This window comes from Hylobates moloch, unplaced genomic scaffold (assembly GCF_009828535.3).
Source record: "Hylobates moloch isolate HMO894 unplaced genomic scaffold, HMol_V3 SCAFFOLD_23, whole genome shotgun sequence".
In the NCBI taxonomy this organism is placed as follows: domain Eukaryota; kingdom Metazoa; phylum Chordata; class Mammalia; order Primates; family Hylobatidae; genus Hylobates; species Hylobates moloch.
Genome location: NW_026652298.1, coordinates 10,412,015 through 10,431,148, shown reverse-complemented (window position 1 = coordinate 10,431,148; position 19,134 = coordinate 10,412,015). Strand labels below are relative to the sequence as shown.

Below are 19,134 nucleotides of genomic sequence, written 5' to 3'. Positions count from 1 at the left end.
GTTTCGTGAAGATTAATTACGAAGCAAAAGTGTTTTGGGAATTGGTTGTAGTATACATGTAACTCACAACTGTGTCCAAACATTTTATCAATCTAAATAAAAGTTGTAGTTGTTAAAATTTACAAATATTTCTCTATGTACACAATTAGAGTAACTTAACTACAAAATGTTTGTAATAAAGCTAATGTGGAATATTTTTTAAAATAACTAAGTAGGGCATTATTAGCAGTCTTTCTTTACTGCCCATCAATTGGATTTTTGAGCCTTCAAATAACTACTTTTAAATTAACCCTATTGTTTTATAAATTGGTATTGAGTTTATCTTAAAAACGTCTATAAATCAGTACATGCTACTAGTTCATGAACTATTTGTGACTGGGTCACAGGATAAGGATCTTGTGCTAAAACATAAATCTACTACATCATTACACACACCATTTAAAGGAGCTAAGATATGTTTGTAACAAGACTTTCTCAGTGAATAAAGGCGTGTGTTTGTTTCTGGCACATGCTCCTTATCTTGGAGAGTTAAATAGCACTGGCTCTACATTTAATTGCATTTTGTTCAAAATCAGGTGAAAATCTTTCAATCAAAATACTCAGTGAATGTAGTGCCAAAAACTGTAGTTTGGGTGCCATTCTTGAAAGATGACAGGCCGGGCGCAGTGGCTCACACCTGTAATCCTAGCACTTTGGGAGGCCAAGCCAGGCGGATTACCTAAGGTCAGGAGTTCAAGACCAGCCTGGCCAACGTGGTAAAACCCCATCTCTACTAAAAATAGAAAAAATTAGCCAGGTGCAGTGGCGTGTGCCCGTAATCCCAGCTACTCTGGAGGCTGAGGCAGGAGAATCGCTTGAACCCGGGAGGCAGAGGTTGCAGTGAGCCGAGATCATGCCACTGTACTCCAGTCTGGGCTACAGAGCGAGACTTCTCAAAAAAAAAAAAAAAAGATAAAAAAAAGAAAAACAAAAGATGACGATGTCAATGCAGTTTTTAACGTTCCTTTAGTTCTCCATTAAAACACATAAAGAGACTAAAAATTGCAAATAGAAAAAACCAGATTAACACTTACAACCAAACTAGGTCATGAAGTATCCCTACAAACCCCAAACTGTGAATAAGTGGGAACAAACCACTGAAAACTAAAAGATCTGTGCACTACCAGCCTTTTTGCTAGAGGAGGCAGTAAAAAGCGATAAGGCACCTGATATACCTGGATAAGTCCAAATTAACCAACAGGTTGGTTGAAAGCTTAGCAAGCAAATTTGACTACAGCAGCTCAAACTGGGAGAAGATGGCATACTCTAATTGTAGGTATGTTTGAGTGGTCTATGGTAAGACCAGAAGGAGCTATAGCAGTCTGGACTCTAATATCTTCCAAAGAGCTAACCAGTCAAAGTGCGCCTCCAGTACAGAACTATATACTGAGGAAAACTGCTGGAAATAGAATCCAAATTGAGCAATACAGAGACAATAGAAACAAAGGAAAAAGATGTCCCGGATAAAATTGGGAAGGTGAACAGAAACAGGAAATCTCTGAAAGTAAGCTTCCATGTTTTGAAATCTTACCCCCCAAAAAAAATTTTTAAGGGAAGAAGAGGATGTTTTAATATATAATATTTAAACATTATCGTAAATCAAGCCTCCATTCCAAAAGGTTAAGAAAATTAATTTTACATAAAAATGAGCCAAAGAGTAGGATTAAGGTCAAAGTTCCTACAAAATCATTATAAAAACAAAGAGAATAAGAAGTGGACTAAAGCTGCTACAGAGAGTGAAGTCACACCGGAAAGAAGTGTCTATAAAACAGATGAGAACTCTAACCTAATATTTCAAAACTAGGTAAAGTTGTTTTATAAACATATAATAAATGAAAGAATAATGTTATTAGAAAACCTCAGAAATGAGATGCTCAAACTCAAAAAATTAGAAACAAAAATATTTCAGAAAGGAAGACTGACTAAAACATAAAGAACACAAATAAATGGAAGAGGTAATACCTTAGAAATAGAAACTAGAAAGGAGGAAAATTTTAAAAACCAAAAAGAAATGAACAGAGGAAAATAATTCAAGAGGTGTATATATAGAATATAGGCAAAGAAGATCCAGCATAACATATAATAGAAGTTCCCAAAGAAGAAACCAAGGCAAAAGAGCAGAATAAATATTAAAACAATAATTCAAGAAAGCTTTTCTAGGATAAAGGGGGGAGAGGGGAATTATATTGTCACTAGACTTTGACTTTGGGCTTTCTGGCCAAAGAAATGAAGCATCTTATCCAAGATGCTCAAGGAAATAAAATGTAAATCAAGGATTTTGTATCCAGCCAAACTGATTTCAGATACAAAAAGGACAGATAAATTGTCAAAAACACAAGAATTCAGAGACTGTTGTTCTCATTAGCCGTTCCTTAGGAATCAACCAGAGAACGAAATCATTCAACCAGAATGACGAGAGAGACAGCAACTTAAGGATTGATGATGAGCAATAATATTAGCAGATAACAACACTTTATATAGATGTATAAATTGATGGATCTAGATATTGGTTTGTCTGCTAATATCACAATAAAGAGCAATGGCAAATAGAAATTATTTTAAATTATAGCACATGAATGCAATCATCAAAGTCCAGGCTGGAAATTACAGGACAAATGATCTGGTTTTTGCAACAAATAAATTACAAGAGAGGGGAAAAGTTCAGGAGGGAGGAAGAAAGGTAGAGGAGACCTATAGCTTAAAGTTAAAAGACATTAAATTTTTTTTTAAAAGAAAAGCTAATATTCATGTGTACACTCTAAGGTGATGAACTATGAACTGTACAGAAGAGAAAGACAGTGACTATGATAAAATCATGATAATGAGTTACTTTGAGGTGAAAAGGAAAGAGTGATGATCTAGAGAGATTGCATTGTTTGGACCTCTGAAGAATTTTTGATGTTGCCTCTATTTTTAATTGGGTTAAATGCATATTTGTAATTGGGATAAATGTATATTTTGTAATGGAATAACATTCACAATGTCTAAGATTTTATAATATTTAAATTTGGTGTAACATCCAAAAGAGACATAAAATAGAGAATTTGTTCAAGGAGAATTTTATCTTGTAAAAAAAGAAGTATACTAAAGAAAGGTACTTTGAATTAAGGTAAAAACAAGGAAAATAATCTGAAATATTTGCACATTTCAAGAATATCCTCCATTTTGCAGAATTTTCTCTGAACTTGCCATATACCTTATCATCTATGGTTATTTCCTAAATTAAACATATTGTGGCTTTTAGGGAAGTCAGTTAAAGGTGGCAACAACTCCAGATTTAAAGATGATTTTTAGACAATTTTATGCCAAAAAAAAACTAATAAGATCATATTGAAAAATCCCATTTAAAAAAACACAGTAACAGTCTTAGAGACAAATATGGTTAAGAAACTGATTAAAGTATATGAAGTACCAAGAATGATTTTACAAATTACGAAGTTCAATCAATGTATATAGCTTTAGTATATATGCTTCTTACTTTTACTTTTTAGAAATATTTTTGCAAAGCTTTTGTATGGAATAATTTTGTAGGTTCTACCAATATAATAGACCAGCTTGAGAGTGAGTCAATAATTGTTTCCAAAAAAAGATATTGCTAATTTTTTAGCACCCTCTTTTACTCCCAAAAGTAAAGCTTCCAGTGGTTTGGCTCCTGCCTCTCATCTCTCACCACTCTTTCCCTTCCACACTGCTCCAGCAACAAATCCCTTCTTTTGGTTCCTAGAATGCGCTTGGATTGTTACTTTCACACCTGTCTGGCTAACTTTGAATCATCCTTCACATACCAGCTTAAATATTGCAATCAGGGAAACTGTTCCTGAATTTCCAAACTAGAATAAAAATAAGTTATTGTCACAGTGATCCCAATCATAACTAATAATTTGTGTGATTATGCATACTACTTGTTTTCCCTATTGGATTGTAAGCTCTGCGAAGACAGGAACCATGCCTGCCTTGTTCACAGTTGTTTTAGTAGAGTGTCTAACGTTGTGGGAACTTAAAGTTGAATGAATTGAGTGAATGCATTCATAAGAGAAGGAAGGAATCTAACATTTATTGAGCCCCTATTTTTTGCCAGGTGCTATAAAAAGAATTTCACACTTTTATTATCAACACTATGATTCAGGTAAAAATGTCCCCCTCCTTTATAAATGTTGAGTCTTAGACAGGTGGTATAACTTGCCCAGAGCCAAATAGCAAGTTGTCAGTAATAGTTGGTTTTTTATTTAGCATAGTCATAATTAGGACATTTAAAATAACTTTGTAATATTTTACTTTCTTAAGAAATCTCTTTTGCCATCTTGTTTCTGTCACCCTTTCTTTTCGAAGTTACGGAAGTAAACTTGAAATGATCGCAGAATGAATTTTTTTATATTCATTCTTGTATTAAATATTAAGAAATTTTAGCTTATGAAGTCTATGTTATTGAGGATTAACTTATTACAAATTAATGTATCTTTAATACATTTGGGTGTTTGTAAATCAGTTTTTAGAAATTTGCAATCATAAATAAATGGACTAAAAAATAAAATGATAAATTAATGTGAACTTTTTTATTATCAGCATGTTATCAGGTGGTTCAGATGGTGTGATTGTACTTTATGACCTTGAGAACTCCAGCAGACAATCTTATTACACATGTAAAGCAGTGTGTTCCATTGGCAGGTATGTATTAAAAATGTAAAAATTTATGAATTTGTAAATAGTTGAATATTTTTTGCATCGAATGCAAAACATGAAAATTGCAGTCAAGTGAATGGGTCAAGCGAATGGTTCAGATGACACATTTGCATGGCTGTTCGTTGACACTTTCTTGAAAATAGTAACTGGCATTCAGGTATAGTTTTTTAACATGTGTCTTCCCCAAAGCAGCTTTGGTATCAATTTTCATAGGGATTTTATTTTTAAAAAACTTGTGATTATGTCCTTCTTTTTCTATACCTACATAGCACATCTCAGTAACTAATTAGAGTTTTAGTACCACTTAGTGTAAGATTCATTTATAGTCTTTCGGCTAATTATAAACACAAATTAGTTTTCAACTGATACTAATGGAAGAAAAAGGTTTAGATATAGTAAACATATTGGTATTCCCTCACCAAGCACACACATACACATATACCCACTCACCCCTCTCTTGTCTCTCTACTTACTCAAAGATGCCTAACTTAAAAACATACAGCTGTAATACTTGTCTTCTCTGACTGTTCTATACTGGCTTACCAATCTTGTGATAATTTTTTTTAAGTCTCTAATAAAATGTTTTGTGACACTGTAATTTTTCCATTGTGGTCATTTAATCCTTTCTCGTCACCTATATTCAATCTGATAATGAGCAGACCTTTGAATTAACTGGGAGAATGGGCACTGAGAAAATGCTTTCAAGAGGGAAAACTTTGTAACATCAACTGTCTATTACAGCTCTTCCCAAAGCATTAGAATATATGCTATGGAATATTTATGAGGAGATTTGCTATTGTTTGTTGGCTCTGGTGCTTCACATTACAAATACAAATTTGGGAAAATCAGTTAATCTCAGCTTCACATTATTTTGTTTTAGAAATCAGTGTACATGCCCTGTGGTTCTTATACGTTTCTATGAGAATTAAATGAAATACTATCTTTTTAAAAGCATGTTGAAAACTGAAACCACTACATAAGTGAAAAGCAATGTACTTACAGGAATACTTAGTACAAAACAAGATATCGCCTCAAATACTCTAGAACTTAGAGACTTAGGCCATTTATACTCTCTTCCCACCCTCAATAACAAAAAAAGTCATGTTAATTAATTAAATTCATTTTTATCTTATTTTTATCCTAGCTAACATTTTAACATTAAATTTATTTTGTTACATAGCAAAATAGTATTTTCACCTATTTCACGTGCTATATAATATTCCATGAGGGACTTTGATTTGCTTTTTTTTGGTTTGTGACAGAAGTAAATGCCTAATGTGTCAATCTTGTTTTACTATGATTTTATTCTTGGATTCAGGCTCTATATTTAAAAGTGTGACTTTGAATTTGAAAATGGACATATAGTATGCATCTTTACAAAATAAGTTATAATAGCATTTTATACATCTGAAGAATTTACAATCTACTTTAAAAATAATTTCAATAAAGACTATTATTAAGTTAATGTGACTTAGACTATTTTCTGATGCTTACTATTAATATACTTAATGTGTTTGTCCTTGAGCACTAAAAAGATTCCTTTCCTCTACCAAAATTCTTATTAAATATAAATGAAAATAACAGAACATATATAGTAACATAAAATATTTTATCCTATTTTAAAATTTAAACTTAAAATATAAGTGAGCTTTTATTTGTTATCACTACATTAAAAATTTGCTTCATTTAAAAGTATCACTGGAAAAATCTCTGTAGAAGTCAATATTCTTAGGAGCAAAAGGAAATCAATCTGCTTATCTTAAGCAGAAATTTATTGGAAGAATATTTAGTATCTCACATAACTGTCAGGAAGATGGGAGAATCAGACTTAGAAAATGAGCAGAAAACAAAAGAAGTCAGGATAGAGAACACAGTCAGGGTCACACCACAGGAACATTAGTTTGGGTTTTGCTATATGTCACCAACACAGACTCTCAACTCCTCAGCTTTGAATAATGGCTAACTCTCCTAGGAAAAGAGAATGTCTAGAGTCCCCTGCTTTCCGTAAGAAGAGGTAGAGCTCTTATTTTCAGTAAAACAAAGGAGATTACCTCCAAATAGGAGTTTGAATGCTCATCAGCCAAGAAAAAAAGGCACATGTCCCCTACAATCCACCCATTTGGCTGTCCAACATGCATATACATCTTTCTTCCCATACTTACTGTTTTTTAAAAAAATATTCCAGCCTAACCTAATGCAAATCTTCACTATACAGCCAAAAAGGTGATCATCCTCTTCCCCAAAGGGTGATGATCCTAAGTTGATTTAGTTACCACACCTGGCTCCATTTCAAGGTCATGTTCATTTTTCCACTAGTTTAATTTATCCTATATCAGTATTATACAATTTGTGGACTCAATTATATAGTTAACCTATAAAAATAATAAAGGTAAGAGAGGAAAGGGAAAATTAGTTAAAATATATAAATATTTACAGAGAAAAAAAGGAAATACGAGTAGGCACTATAGTTCTTATATTTTTGCAGCTGTTTTGATGCCAGAGCTGGCACTTAAAACTTTCCTTCTTTGTGTTCTCGTTCCTTCAGATAGCACCACAACTGTTTTAAGGTCCCAAACCTTCATCTTAAGGAATCCAAAAGCATCATGGTTGTATCTGCATAGGGTTGCAGAAGTCTTCTGTTAACTTTTGTTTTCTATGGGAAATTTCAAACATATACAAGATTATTGTATAATGACCTGTATATCAATCACCTAGCTTCACCAACCATCATAACCAATCTTGTTTCATCTCTACCTCCCACCCATCCACCCTCATAATTATGTTGAAGCAAATCTCGAACAACCTATCGTTTATTCATAACTATTTATATCTCTAAAAGATAAAGACTTTATGAGCGTAACTACAGTACCACTATCTTAACTACACAAAAATTATCTATATTAAATATCGAGTCTGTGTTCACATTTCCCTCTTTGTCTCATAAATCTCTCTTAAAAGCCAGTTTGTTTGAATGAAGATTCAGTTAGGTAACACACTATGTTGGTCACTGGTTCAGAGCATATACTACATCCTTCAGGACAGCATACCACCCTCACAAGGTGGTGTATTGTAGCTGACGTCATAGAGTCTTCAACATGTTATCTTTTTATGGATGGTGGGTTACATAAGATGTGAGTCTCATGGGCCTACACCAGTTGCATTCTTTGGTCATAGAATAAGTTCCTTGATAAGAAGCAATATTGTATGGAATACCTTGGAGGTGCGTGAGGCATTCAATAATTCTAAGAATAGTAATGCTAATGGAATGAGACTTTGGGAAAGCAAATCCAAAACCAAAACAGCTGTCTCTTCCAGTAAGACCAAATCACTCTTCCAAGATTATAGAAGTCCAGTGTAGTTGGCTGATCCCTCCAGGCTGTGTACAGTACAAAAACAGAGAATCTTTCACATTATGACCCTTAGTAGGAGGCATGCTTCTACATCACACAATGGGAGCCTGAATCTAGAGATGCCTGGACATTCTCGCCTTCTTCTACACAGTTAGGACACAGGCATGTGATCTCAGTTTGGCCGTTCATATCATCCTACCTGAGACTACTACTTGTTCTTAATATAGTACCAGTTTTGAAACTCACATAAGTCAGTTAATGTAAATTTTGATTGCTGTTTTGTAGAGATCATCCTGATGTTCACAGATACAGTGTGGAGACTGTACAGTGGTATCCTCATGACACTGGCATGTTCACATCAAGCTCATTTGATAAAACTCTGAAAGTATGGGATACAAATACATTACAAGTAAGTACATTAAAGCATTTGCAGATTGCTTTGTAGGATGAAGGAGAATTTAATCCTAAACCATTTTAGTATGATTATTTGCTGAGATGTCATATATGTTAGATGTGAAAGCAGTACAGCGGTTAAGAAGAGCGCTAGACTGCTTGAATTCATATCCTGGCTGTGCTGCTGACAGCTGTATGACATTGGGCGATGTCCAAACCTCTGTGTGTCTTTCTCATCTGTAAATGGGAATAATGATTATAGTATGGTTGTGAGGATTAAATGAGCCAATATATGTAAAGTACCTAGTACAGTACATACCATATAGTAAATGCTCAAAAACTATTAGCTAATGTTATTATCCCTTCGTGAAAACTACTATGATCTAGTAATCTAAAGTAGAAAATTGGATTTATCTTTGATTGATCTAAAAACTTGAAGGAGAAAGCTGTTAATACTGTAGCTTAGTAAAGGCAAGCAATGGATAGTAGTTTGTATGACATTTGGTCAAATTTACATTCCAAGTGCTAATCTTTTCTCTGAGCTCTACTCTGATATTTCTCTGCTTTTCTACAGTACCTCTATACTTAAATGTAGTGTCATCCCTTCAAATTTAACATGGTCCAAACTGAACATGATCACATCTCATTAAATTTAGTCATAAAATCTTAGCAATCCTTTCTGCAAACTCTCTCATACCTCTCTTTTCTATTTCCCTTGCATTTACTGCACATCTAGACTGCTAAAATCACTGTCTTACCTTCTACATTTTCTACACTAAGTTCTACCCCAGAATTAATCTTGTTATAAAGCAGTTTCATCATGTCGCTACCCAAACCCTCTAGGGATTCCCATTGTCTAAACTCAGCCTGGCATTCCAAGTTCTCCATGACTTCGGCTCTTGTTCCTTCAATCCTACGTTCTACCAGTTTTCAACACAAATGCTTTGCTGCAACTAAATTGATCATATTTTGAATCTGTTGTATTCCCTACCTCAAGTCCCTTTCCCTTGCAACTTTTCCCTTCTCCTAAGGTCACATCTTTTTCTACAATTACATTGAGCCAAGACTGCAGATGCCAGAGTTCTAGTTCCATTCTGCCACTTATGAGATTTGTTGCTTTAGATAAGTCATTTAATTTGTTAGCAAAGGTCTCTTCAGCTATAAAATTAAAGTGTCAGACTAGATGGTGTCTAAGGTCCCTTTTAGTTCTATCATGCAGTTTAGTGATTTCAGCTTCTGGAGTACATATTAACCATTATTTTACTTTATAGCACTATTTTCTGTATTCTTATTTCAATACATTCTCATACTACTTTATAATATCATTTTCATACTTGTTTGTCTTATTTGTTGTTCTAGATTGTTACTTCCCCAAAGAAAGTACTATGTCTTATACGTTACTAAATTCAGTGCTATGTACAGTAACTGCTGAGTAAATGCTTTAGGGATGACTAACAATGTATGTAACTGGCCACATATTAAAAAGTAATAAAATCATGAAGTGTATTATGATTCTAGTGAGCAAAACAAAACAGTGTTGTGTATATAAATGCAAATTTAAAAACTTCTAATAATTCAAACTAAATAGATGTGTTTTTTTGACCTTGCTACATTAGAAAAGAATAGTCCTATTATTTCAGATTTATTTTTATAATAAAGTATATTTATTTAAAATACATGTCATTGAAAATGAGAATATATTGTAACAATTAAATGAATGTCATGAGCTTTCACTTCTGACTATAATGGAATATCTTGTTGCCAAACCAGCACCTCCATTGAGAAAAGCTAGATAAAGCATAAACAGACATCTAGTTGAGGGTTTTAAAAAGCTGCCAAGAAATCTAGGAATTGAGAATCAGATCCTAGAGAGAACACTTACAGAAATGCATTCAACTTTCCACACTTTTTCTCTTTGGACATTTGTCATTAAAGTAGGGCAAGAGACTGAGAAGACAGGCATTGGATAGCTTCTAAGAGGCAGATAAACGAGTGGGACTTTAGTCAATTTCATAAAGCTAGAGAGACAGAAATTGGAATGTGGGCTGCCAAGACAGCCAGAAATTAAAGGGTCAAGATCACAGAAAGAAGAGAGATGCAGAGAAATCAGCCTAACATCTTGCACTGGTTTTTTCTTTGAGATATTCGCTGACCAAGCTATGCGAGACAATAGACTTGAGAAATGAAGCAGAAGACATTTGAAGAACAGCAATTTTCCCCAGTCACATGGTACTGGAGAGAAGAATTGCAGTGCAGTACTTGCTAAGTAGAAGGGGGCCTAGGAAAACAGCCAGGCTCTTAGGGCACCTAGAGGGGTATACTCTAATAATGGGTACAAATAGGAGGTAGATGGAGCCTGTGGTAGGCAGCATCATGTCCCGCTCCCGGATGTCTATGTGCTAATCTCTAGAACATACAAAGGGGAATTAAGGTTGCCAATCACCTGACCTCAAGACAGGGAGATAATACTGAATTATCCTGGTGGGCCCAACATAATCATAAGAATCTTAAAAAATGGAAGTGGGAGGCAGAAGTAGACGGGGTAAATTTGACTGGGAGAATTGCCAGAGAAATGTAAAATTGCCAGCTTTGAAGATGGATTAAGGGGATCACAAGCCAAGAAATGTGGGTGGTCTCTGGAAGACAGAGAAAGTATTCTCTCCTAGAGCCTCCAAAAAGAATGCAGCCTGTCAACACCTTGATTATAATCCACTGAGACCTATGTGAGAATTTTAACCTGTAGAACAGATTTATTACAGATAATAAATATGTGTTATAAATTACTAAGTATGTGGTAATTCCTTACTGCATCAGTAGAAAATTATTACAGAATTCTATGATAGCAGACAAGCTTTATGTTTGAATAGATAGTATCTTCCCTCTCCTACCTGCCAAAGAGAGACTGGATCTTCTCTAGAGGAGGATAATATACCGCAGAATCTCTCCCAATTTTTTCTATGTAATTTCTAGCACTCAATCAGAAACTTACAAGCTTACCAACAAATGAGCTTAGGAGGAAAAACAGACAATAGAAGAAGACTGACATCTCCAGGCCTAGATGCCTTTACGAGTAAATTATTCTAAACACTTAAGAGATAATACCAGTCTTATACAAATGCTTCAAGAGGAAAAAAAGGAACTTTTGTAAACTTTTTTTATGGGACCAGCATATCCATGATTTCAAAATTTACAAGGACATTATATGGAAAATTATAAGCCAGTGTCTCTTACAAATATAAATACAAAAATCCTAAATCAACTATTAATATGTAGAATCTAGCAACATACAAAAAGAATAATATATCCTGAGTGGACAAAAACAAGGTTGTTTTAACATCTATAAATCAACTAATGTAATTCATCATGTTAATAGAATGGAGGGGGAAAACTACATATTAGTCATCTCAATAGATACGAAAATTTTGAAAGAAAAGTCAATATCTTTTTTTTTTTTTAAGAGACAACAGTCTTGCCCTGCTACCCCAGCTAGAGTGCAGTGGTGCAATTATAGCTCACTATAACCTCAAACTCCTGGGCTCAAGGGATCCTTTCAGCTCAGGCTTTGAAGTAGTGAAGGCTACAGGTGTGCACCACCATCTCTGGCTAATTTTTTAACTTTTTGTAGAGACAGTATCTCTCTGTCTTGCCCAGGCTAGTGTCAAAATATGGCTTGAAATGATCCTCCCACCTTGGCCTCTAAAAGTGTTGGGATTACAGGCATGAGCCACTGTGCCCATCCTCATTTTTAAAAATTCTCTGCATACAGACACACATAGGCTCAAAATAAAAGAATGGAGGAAGATCTACCAAGCAAATGGAAAGCAAAATAAAGCAGGGGTTGCAATCCTGGTCTCTGATAAAACAGACTTTAAACCAACAAAGATCAAAAGAGACAAAGAAGGCCATTACATAATGGTAAAGGGATCAATTCAACCAGAAGAGCTAACTATCCTAAATATATATGCACCCAATACAGGAGCACCCAGATTCATAAGCAAGTCCATAGAGACCTACAAGGAGACTTAGACTCCCACACAAGAATAATGGGAGACTTTAACACCCCACTGTCAACATTAGACAGATCAATGAGACAGAAGGTTAACAAGGATATCCAGGACTCGAACTCAGCTCTGCACTAAGCAGACCTAATAGACATCTACAGAACTCTCCACCCCAAATCAACAGAATATACATTCTTCCCAGCACCACATCGAACTTATTCCAGAATTGACCACATAGTTGGAAGTAAAGCACTCCTCAGCAAATGTAAAAGAACACGAATCACAACAAACTCTCTCAGACCACAGTGCAATCAAATTAGAACTCAGGATTAAGAAACTACCTCAAAACCGCACAACTGCATGGGAACTGAACAACCTGCACCTGAATGACTTTGGGTACATAATGAAATGAAGGCAGAAATAAAGATGTTCTTTGAAACCAATGAGAACAAGGACACAATGTACCAGAATCTCTGGGACACATATAATGTGTAGAGGGAAATTTATAGCACTAAATGCCCACAAGAGAAAGCAGGAAAGATCTAAAATCGACACCCTAACATCCCAATTAAAAGAACCAGAAAAGCAAGAGCAAACAAATTCAAAAGTTAGCAGAAGGCAAGAAATAACTAAGATCAGAGTAGAACTGAAGGAAGTAGAGACACAAAAAACCCTTCAAAAAATTAATGAATCCAGGAGCAGGTTTTTTGAAAAGATCCACAAAATTGATAGACCACTAGCAAGATTAATAAAGAAGAAAAGAGAGAAGAATCAAATAGATGCAATAAGAAATGATAAAGGGAATATCACCACCGATCCCACAGAAATACAAACTACCATCAGAGAATACTATAAACACCTCTACGCAAATAAACTAGAAAATCTAAAGGAAATGGATAAATTCCTCGACACGTACACTCTCCCAAGACTAAACCAGGAAGAAGTTGAATCTCTGAATAGACCAATAACAGGCTCTGAAGTTGAGGCAATAATTAATAGCCTACCAACCAAAAAAAAGTCCAGGACCAGACAGATTCACAACCAAATTCTACCAGAGGTACAAAGAGGAGCTGGTACCATTCCTTCTGAAACTATTCCAATCAACAGAAAAAGAGGGAATCCTCCCTAACTCATGTGATGAGGCCAGCATCATCCTAATACCAAAGCCTGACAGAGACACAACAAAAAAAGAGAATTTTAGACCAATATCCCAAATGAACATCAATCCGAAAATCCTCAATAAAATACTGGCAAACCGAATCCAGCAGCACATCAAAAAGCTTATCCACCATGATCAAGTTGGTTTCATCCCTGGGTTGCAAGGGTGGCTCAACATACAGAAATCAATAAACGTAATCCATCACATAAACAGAACCAACAACAAAAACTGCATGATTTTCTCAATAGATGCAGAAAAGGCCTTTGACAAAATGCAACAGCCCTTCATGCCAAAAACTCTCAATCAACTAGGTATTGATGGAATGTATCTCAAAATAATAACGGCTATTTATGACAAACCCACAGCCAATATCATACTGAATGGGCAAAAACTGGAAGCATTCCCTTTGAAAACTGGCACAAGGCAGGGATGCCTTCTCTCACCGCTTCTATTTAACATAGTGTTGGAAGTTCTGGCCAGGGCAATCAGGCAAGAGAAAGAGATAAAGGTATTCAATTAGGAAAAGAGGAAGTCAAATTGTCCCTGTTTGCAGATGACATGATTGTATGTTTAGAAAACCCCATCGTCTGAGCCCAAAATCTCTTTAAGCGGATAAGCGACTTCAGCAAAGTCTCAGGATATAAAATCAACATGCAAAAATCACAAGCATTCCTATATACCAATAACAGACAAACAGAGAGCTAAATCATGAGTAAACTCCATTCTCAATTGCTACAAAGAGAATGAAATACCTAGGAGTCCAACTTACAAGGGATGTGAAGGAGCTCTTCAAGGAGAACTACAAACCACTGCTCAACGAAATAAAAGAGGACACAAACAAATGGAAGAACATTCCATGCTTATGGGTAGGAAGAATCAATATCATGAAAATTGCCATACTGCCCAAGGTAATTTATAGATTCAATACCATCCACATTAAGCCACCAATGACTTTCTTCACAGAATTGGAAAAAAACTACTTTAAAGTTCATATGGAACCAAAAAAGAGCCCGCATTACCAAGACAATCTTAAGCCAAAAGAACAAAGCTGGAGGCATCATGCTACCTGACTTCAAACTATACTACAAGGCTACAGTAACCAAAACAGCATGGTACTGGTACCAAAACAGATATATAGACCAATGGAACAGAACAGAGGCCTCAGAAATAACACCACACATGTACAACCATCCAATCTTTGACAAACCTGACAAAAACAAGAAATGAAGAAAGGATTCCCTATTTAATAAATGGTGCTGGGAAAAGTGGCTAGCCATATGTAGAAAGCTGAAACTGGATCCCTTCCTTACACCTTATACAAAAATTAATTCAAGATGGATTAAAGACTTAAATGTTAGACCTAAAACCATAGAAACCCTAGAAGAAAACCTAGGCTATACCATTCAGGACATAGGCATGGGCAAGGGCTTCATGTCTAAAACACCAAAAACAATGGCAACAAAAGTCAAAATTGACAAGTGAGATCTAATTAAAGTAAAGCGCTTCTGCATAGCAAAAGAAACTACCATCAGAGTGAACATGCAACCTACACAATGGGAGAAAATTTTTGCAATCTACCCATCTGACAAAGGGCTAATATCCAGAATCTACAAAGAACTTAAACAAATTTACAAGAAAAAACAACCCCATCAAAAAGTAGGCAAAGCATACGAACAGACACTTCTCAAAGAAGACATTTATGCAGCCAACAGACCCATGAAAAAATCTCATCATCACTGGTCATCAGAGAAATGCAAATCAAAACCACAGTGCAATACCATCTCACACCAGTTAGGATGGCGATTATTAAAAAGTCAGGACACAACAGATGCTGGAGAGGATGTGGAGAAATAGGAACACTTTTACACTGTTGGTGGAAGTGTAAACTAGTTCAACCATTGTGGCGATTCCTCAAGGATCTAGAACTAGAAATACCATTTGACCCAGCCTTCCCATTACTGGGTCTATACCCAAAGGATTATAAATCATTCTACTGTAAGGACACATGCACACATATGTTTATTGTGGCACTATTCACAATAGGAAAACCTTGGATCCAACCCAGATGTCCATCAATGATAGACTGGATTAAGAAAATGTGGCACATATATACTATGGAATACTATGCAGCCATAAAAAGATGAGTTCGTGTCCTTTGCAGGGACATGGATGAAGCTGGAAACCATCATTCTCAGCAAACTATCACAAGGACAGAAAACCAAACACCACATGTTCTCACTCATAGGTGGGAATTGAACAATGAGAACACTTGGACACAGGGAGGGGAACATCACACACTGGGGACTATCATGGGGTGGGGAGTAGGGGGAGGGATAGCATTAGGAGAAATACCTAATGTAAATGATGAGTTAATGGGTGCAGCAAACCAACATGGCACATGTATACCTATGTAACAAACCTGCATGTTGTGCACATGTACCCTAGAACTTAAAAGTATAATTAAAAAATATATAAAAATAAAAATAAAATTCTCTGCATACTAGGAATAGAAGAGAAATTCCTTGATTTGATACAAAGTATCTATTTTTTAAAAAAACTAAAGTAACCATTATATTTGGTGGTAAAATGTTGAAAGCTTTGCCTTTGCATTATCCCCATTATTTCCTCTGTTCAACATTGTACTGAATATCCTAGTCAGTACAATAAAGCAAACAAAGGAAATAAAAGGGATAGGAACTGGACAGGAAGCATTTAAACTGTCATTCACAGAAGACGTGATTATGAACATAGAAAATTCAAAAGAATCTATAGCCAAATTATTAGAATTAATATAAGTAAATTTAGCAAATTTGCTGGATACAAGGTAAATTATATTTCTGAATTCCAAACACAAGCAATTATAAAATGAAATTTCAAAACCAATATTGTTTACCATAGCATCAAAAATCATCATATACCTAGTAATATATTTAATGAAAAATATACAAGACTAGTCCGAATACACAGAGAACTTTAGAACATTATTGAGAGAAATTAAGACCTAAATAAATGTAGGGTATTCTATGTTCAAGAATTAAAAGGGTCAGTCTGGTAAAAATATCAGTTCTACCCAAACTGATCTATAGAATCAATGCATTTTCTGTCAGACTCTTAGAAGATTTCTTTTTTGAAAATTGACTAGCAAATTCTAATGTTCATATGGAAATGCAAAACAGCAGGGCACTCTTGAAACAAAAGAGTGAAGTTGGAAGACTTCACTATCAGATATCAAGACTTGCTATAAAACTATACTAGTTAAGGCAATGTGATATTGGTAAGTAAAAAAGAAAAACACCACACAGTGGAACAGGATAATCAAGAAATGTACCCATTCATGACATTAATTTGATTTATGATAATACAGGTAACCCTTGAATAGTGTGGAGGTTAGGGAAGCTGACCTCCATCACAGTTGAAAATCTATGTATAATTTTTGATTACCCCAAAAGCTTAACTACTAATAGCCTAGTGTTAATTGGTAGCCTTCCAGATTACATAGTCAATTAACACAACTTTGTATGTTATATGTAATATATACTGTATTCTTTTATTATTATTATTATTTTTTTGAGACGGAATCTCGCTCTGTCACCCGTGCTGGAGTGCAGTGGCCAGTGGCGCGATCTCGGCTCACTGCAACCTCCGCCTCCTGAGTTCAAGTGATTCTCCTGCCTCAGCCTCCTGAGTATCTGGGACTACAGGCGCGTGCCACCATGGCTGGCTCATTTTTGTATTTTTAGTAGAGACAGGGTTTTGCCATGTTGGCCAGGCTGGTCTCGAACTCCTGACCTCAGTTGATCCACCCACCTCGGCCTCTCAAAGTGCTGGGATTACAGGCGTGAACCACCATGCTCGGCCTATATACTGCATTGTTACAATAAAGTAAGCTAGAGAAAAGAAGATGTTATTAAGAAAATCATGAGGAAGAGAAATATATTTACTAGTAAGTCAGTGGAAGTGGATCATCATAAAGGTCTTTATCCTCATGATTTTCACATTGAGTAGGCTGAGGAGAAGGAGCAGGAAGAGGAGGGGTTGACCTTGCTGTCTCTAGGGTAGCAAAAGGTGTAAGATTTGGAAGGAAAGGCAGGCACACTTGGTATAACTATGGAAATACATCGTAATTTTTGTGTGTTCTGCTTTATTTCTCTAAAAATGTTTCTATTACAGTACTGAACCTTCTTCCACTATTTGCTTTAGTTTCAGAGCCCATATCATCGAAGGGTCCATGTCATAAGAGTCCTTTGTGGCTTTTTTTTTTTTTTTTTTCAGAATAGGGCATTTTTGTCTGCATTTAAAACTTGTTCAGGCAGATATCGTTTGTCCTTGATGATTTTCTTAATGGTATCTGGAAACTCATCTGCTGCCTTTTGGTGGGCAGAAGCTTCTTATCCTATTATCTTGACTTTTTTAAAGCCAAAACTCTTTCCAAAATTATCAAACCATCTTTTTCTGGCATTAAATTCTCCAGCTTTAGATCCTTCACCTTCCTTTGGCTTCACATTGTCATATAATGACTATACTGACTTTGCTTTTTAAAAGTCATATTAGAGTCTACATATAGATACGCCTTTCTTTTAACAATCCCGCACCCACATAAAAGCTGGATTTTCAATAAGAGGTCAAAGGTATTTCACAAAACATACAAGGTTTTCACACCTGCTGGCATAGCTGCAGTGACAGCATCATAAATTTTCTTTTTTCACAGTGGTTCTTATCCTGGACTCATTTATCTTGAAATGGTGGGCAACCACAGCTGCACACTTCAGTCTATGGTACATGTCAAGCAGTTCAGCCTCTTCTTATAATGTCGTGACTTTTCTCTGCTTCTTGGTACCACTTGCAGCATCACTAGTGACATTTTGTATGGGTTCCAAGGTGTATGATACGTGAGTTGTTTTTTTTTTTTTTTTTTTTTGTTTTTTTTTGAGACGGAGTCTCGCTCTGTCACCCAGGCTGGAGTGCAGTGGCGCAATCTCGGCTCACTGCAAGCTCTGCCTCCCGGGTTCACGCCATTCTCCTGCCTCAGCCTCTCCGAGTAGCTGGGACTACCGGCGCCCGCCACCACGCCCGGCTAATTTTTTTGTATTTTTTAGTAGAGACGGGGTTTCACTATGGTCTCGATCTCCTGACCTCGTGATCCGCCCGCCTCGGCCTCCCAAAGTGCTGGGATTACAAGCGTGAGCCACCGCACCCGGCCGATACGTGAGTTTTATCTTGACAAAGCCATTATTTAAATATACATATACATATATATATATATATATGAATGACCCCCAGGTTCTCTAGCTTGGCAATTGGGTGGATTACATTGTTACTTAGTAAGATAGGGAAGGGTTGGAATGATGAGTTCAATTTTCGATTTGTTGAGTTTGAGGGATTTACAGGAAATCCAAATGAAGATAATCCAGGAATCGATCTATACATACCCAGAATTCAGGAGTGAGGTCTACACTGAATATACAGATTTGTGCCTCACTACATATTGAGTGTCCCTAATCCAAAAGTTCAA

General features: G+C 35.7%; 1 protein-coding gene across 1 annotated transcript in view; it reads left to right on the top strand.

Annotated features, from left to right (window-relative positions):
- The window catches only part of ERCC8 (ERCC excision repair 8, CSA ubiquitin ligase complex subunit), a 53,228-nt gene that overhangs the window by 16,682 nt on the left and 17,412 nt on the right, over positions 1 to 19,134 (top strand). Inside the window, 2 exon segments of the mRNA XM_032144759.2 lie at positions 4,603 to 4,704; positions 8,355 to 8,478. Coding sequence (XP_032000650.1) covers positions 4,603 to 4,704; positions 8,355 to 8,478 — 226 coding nt within the window.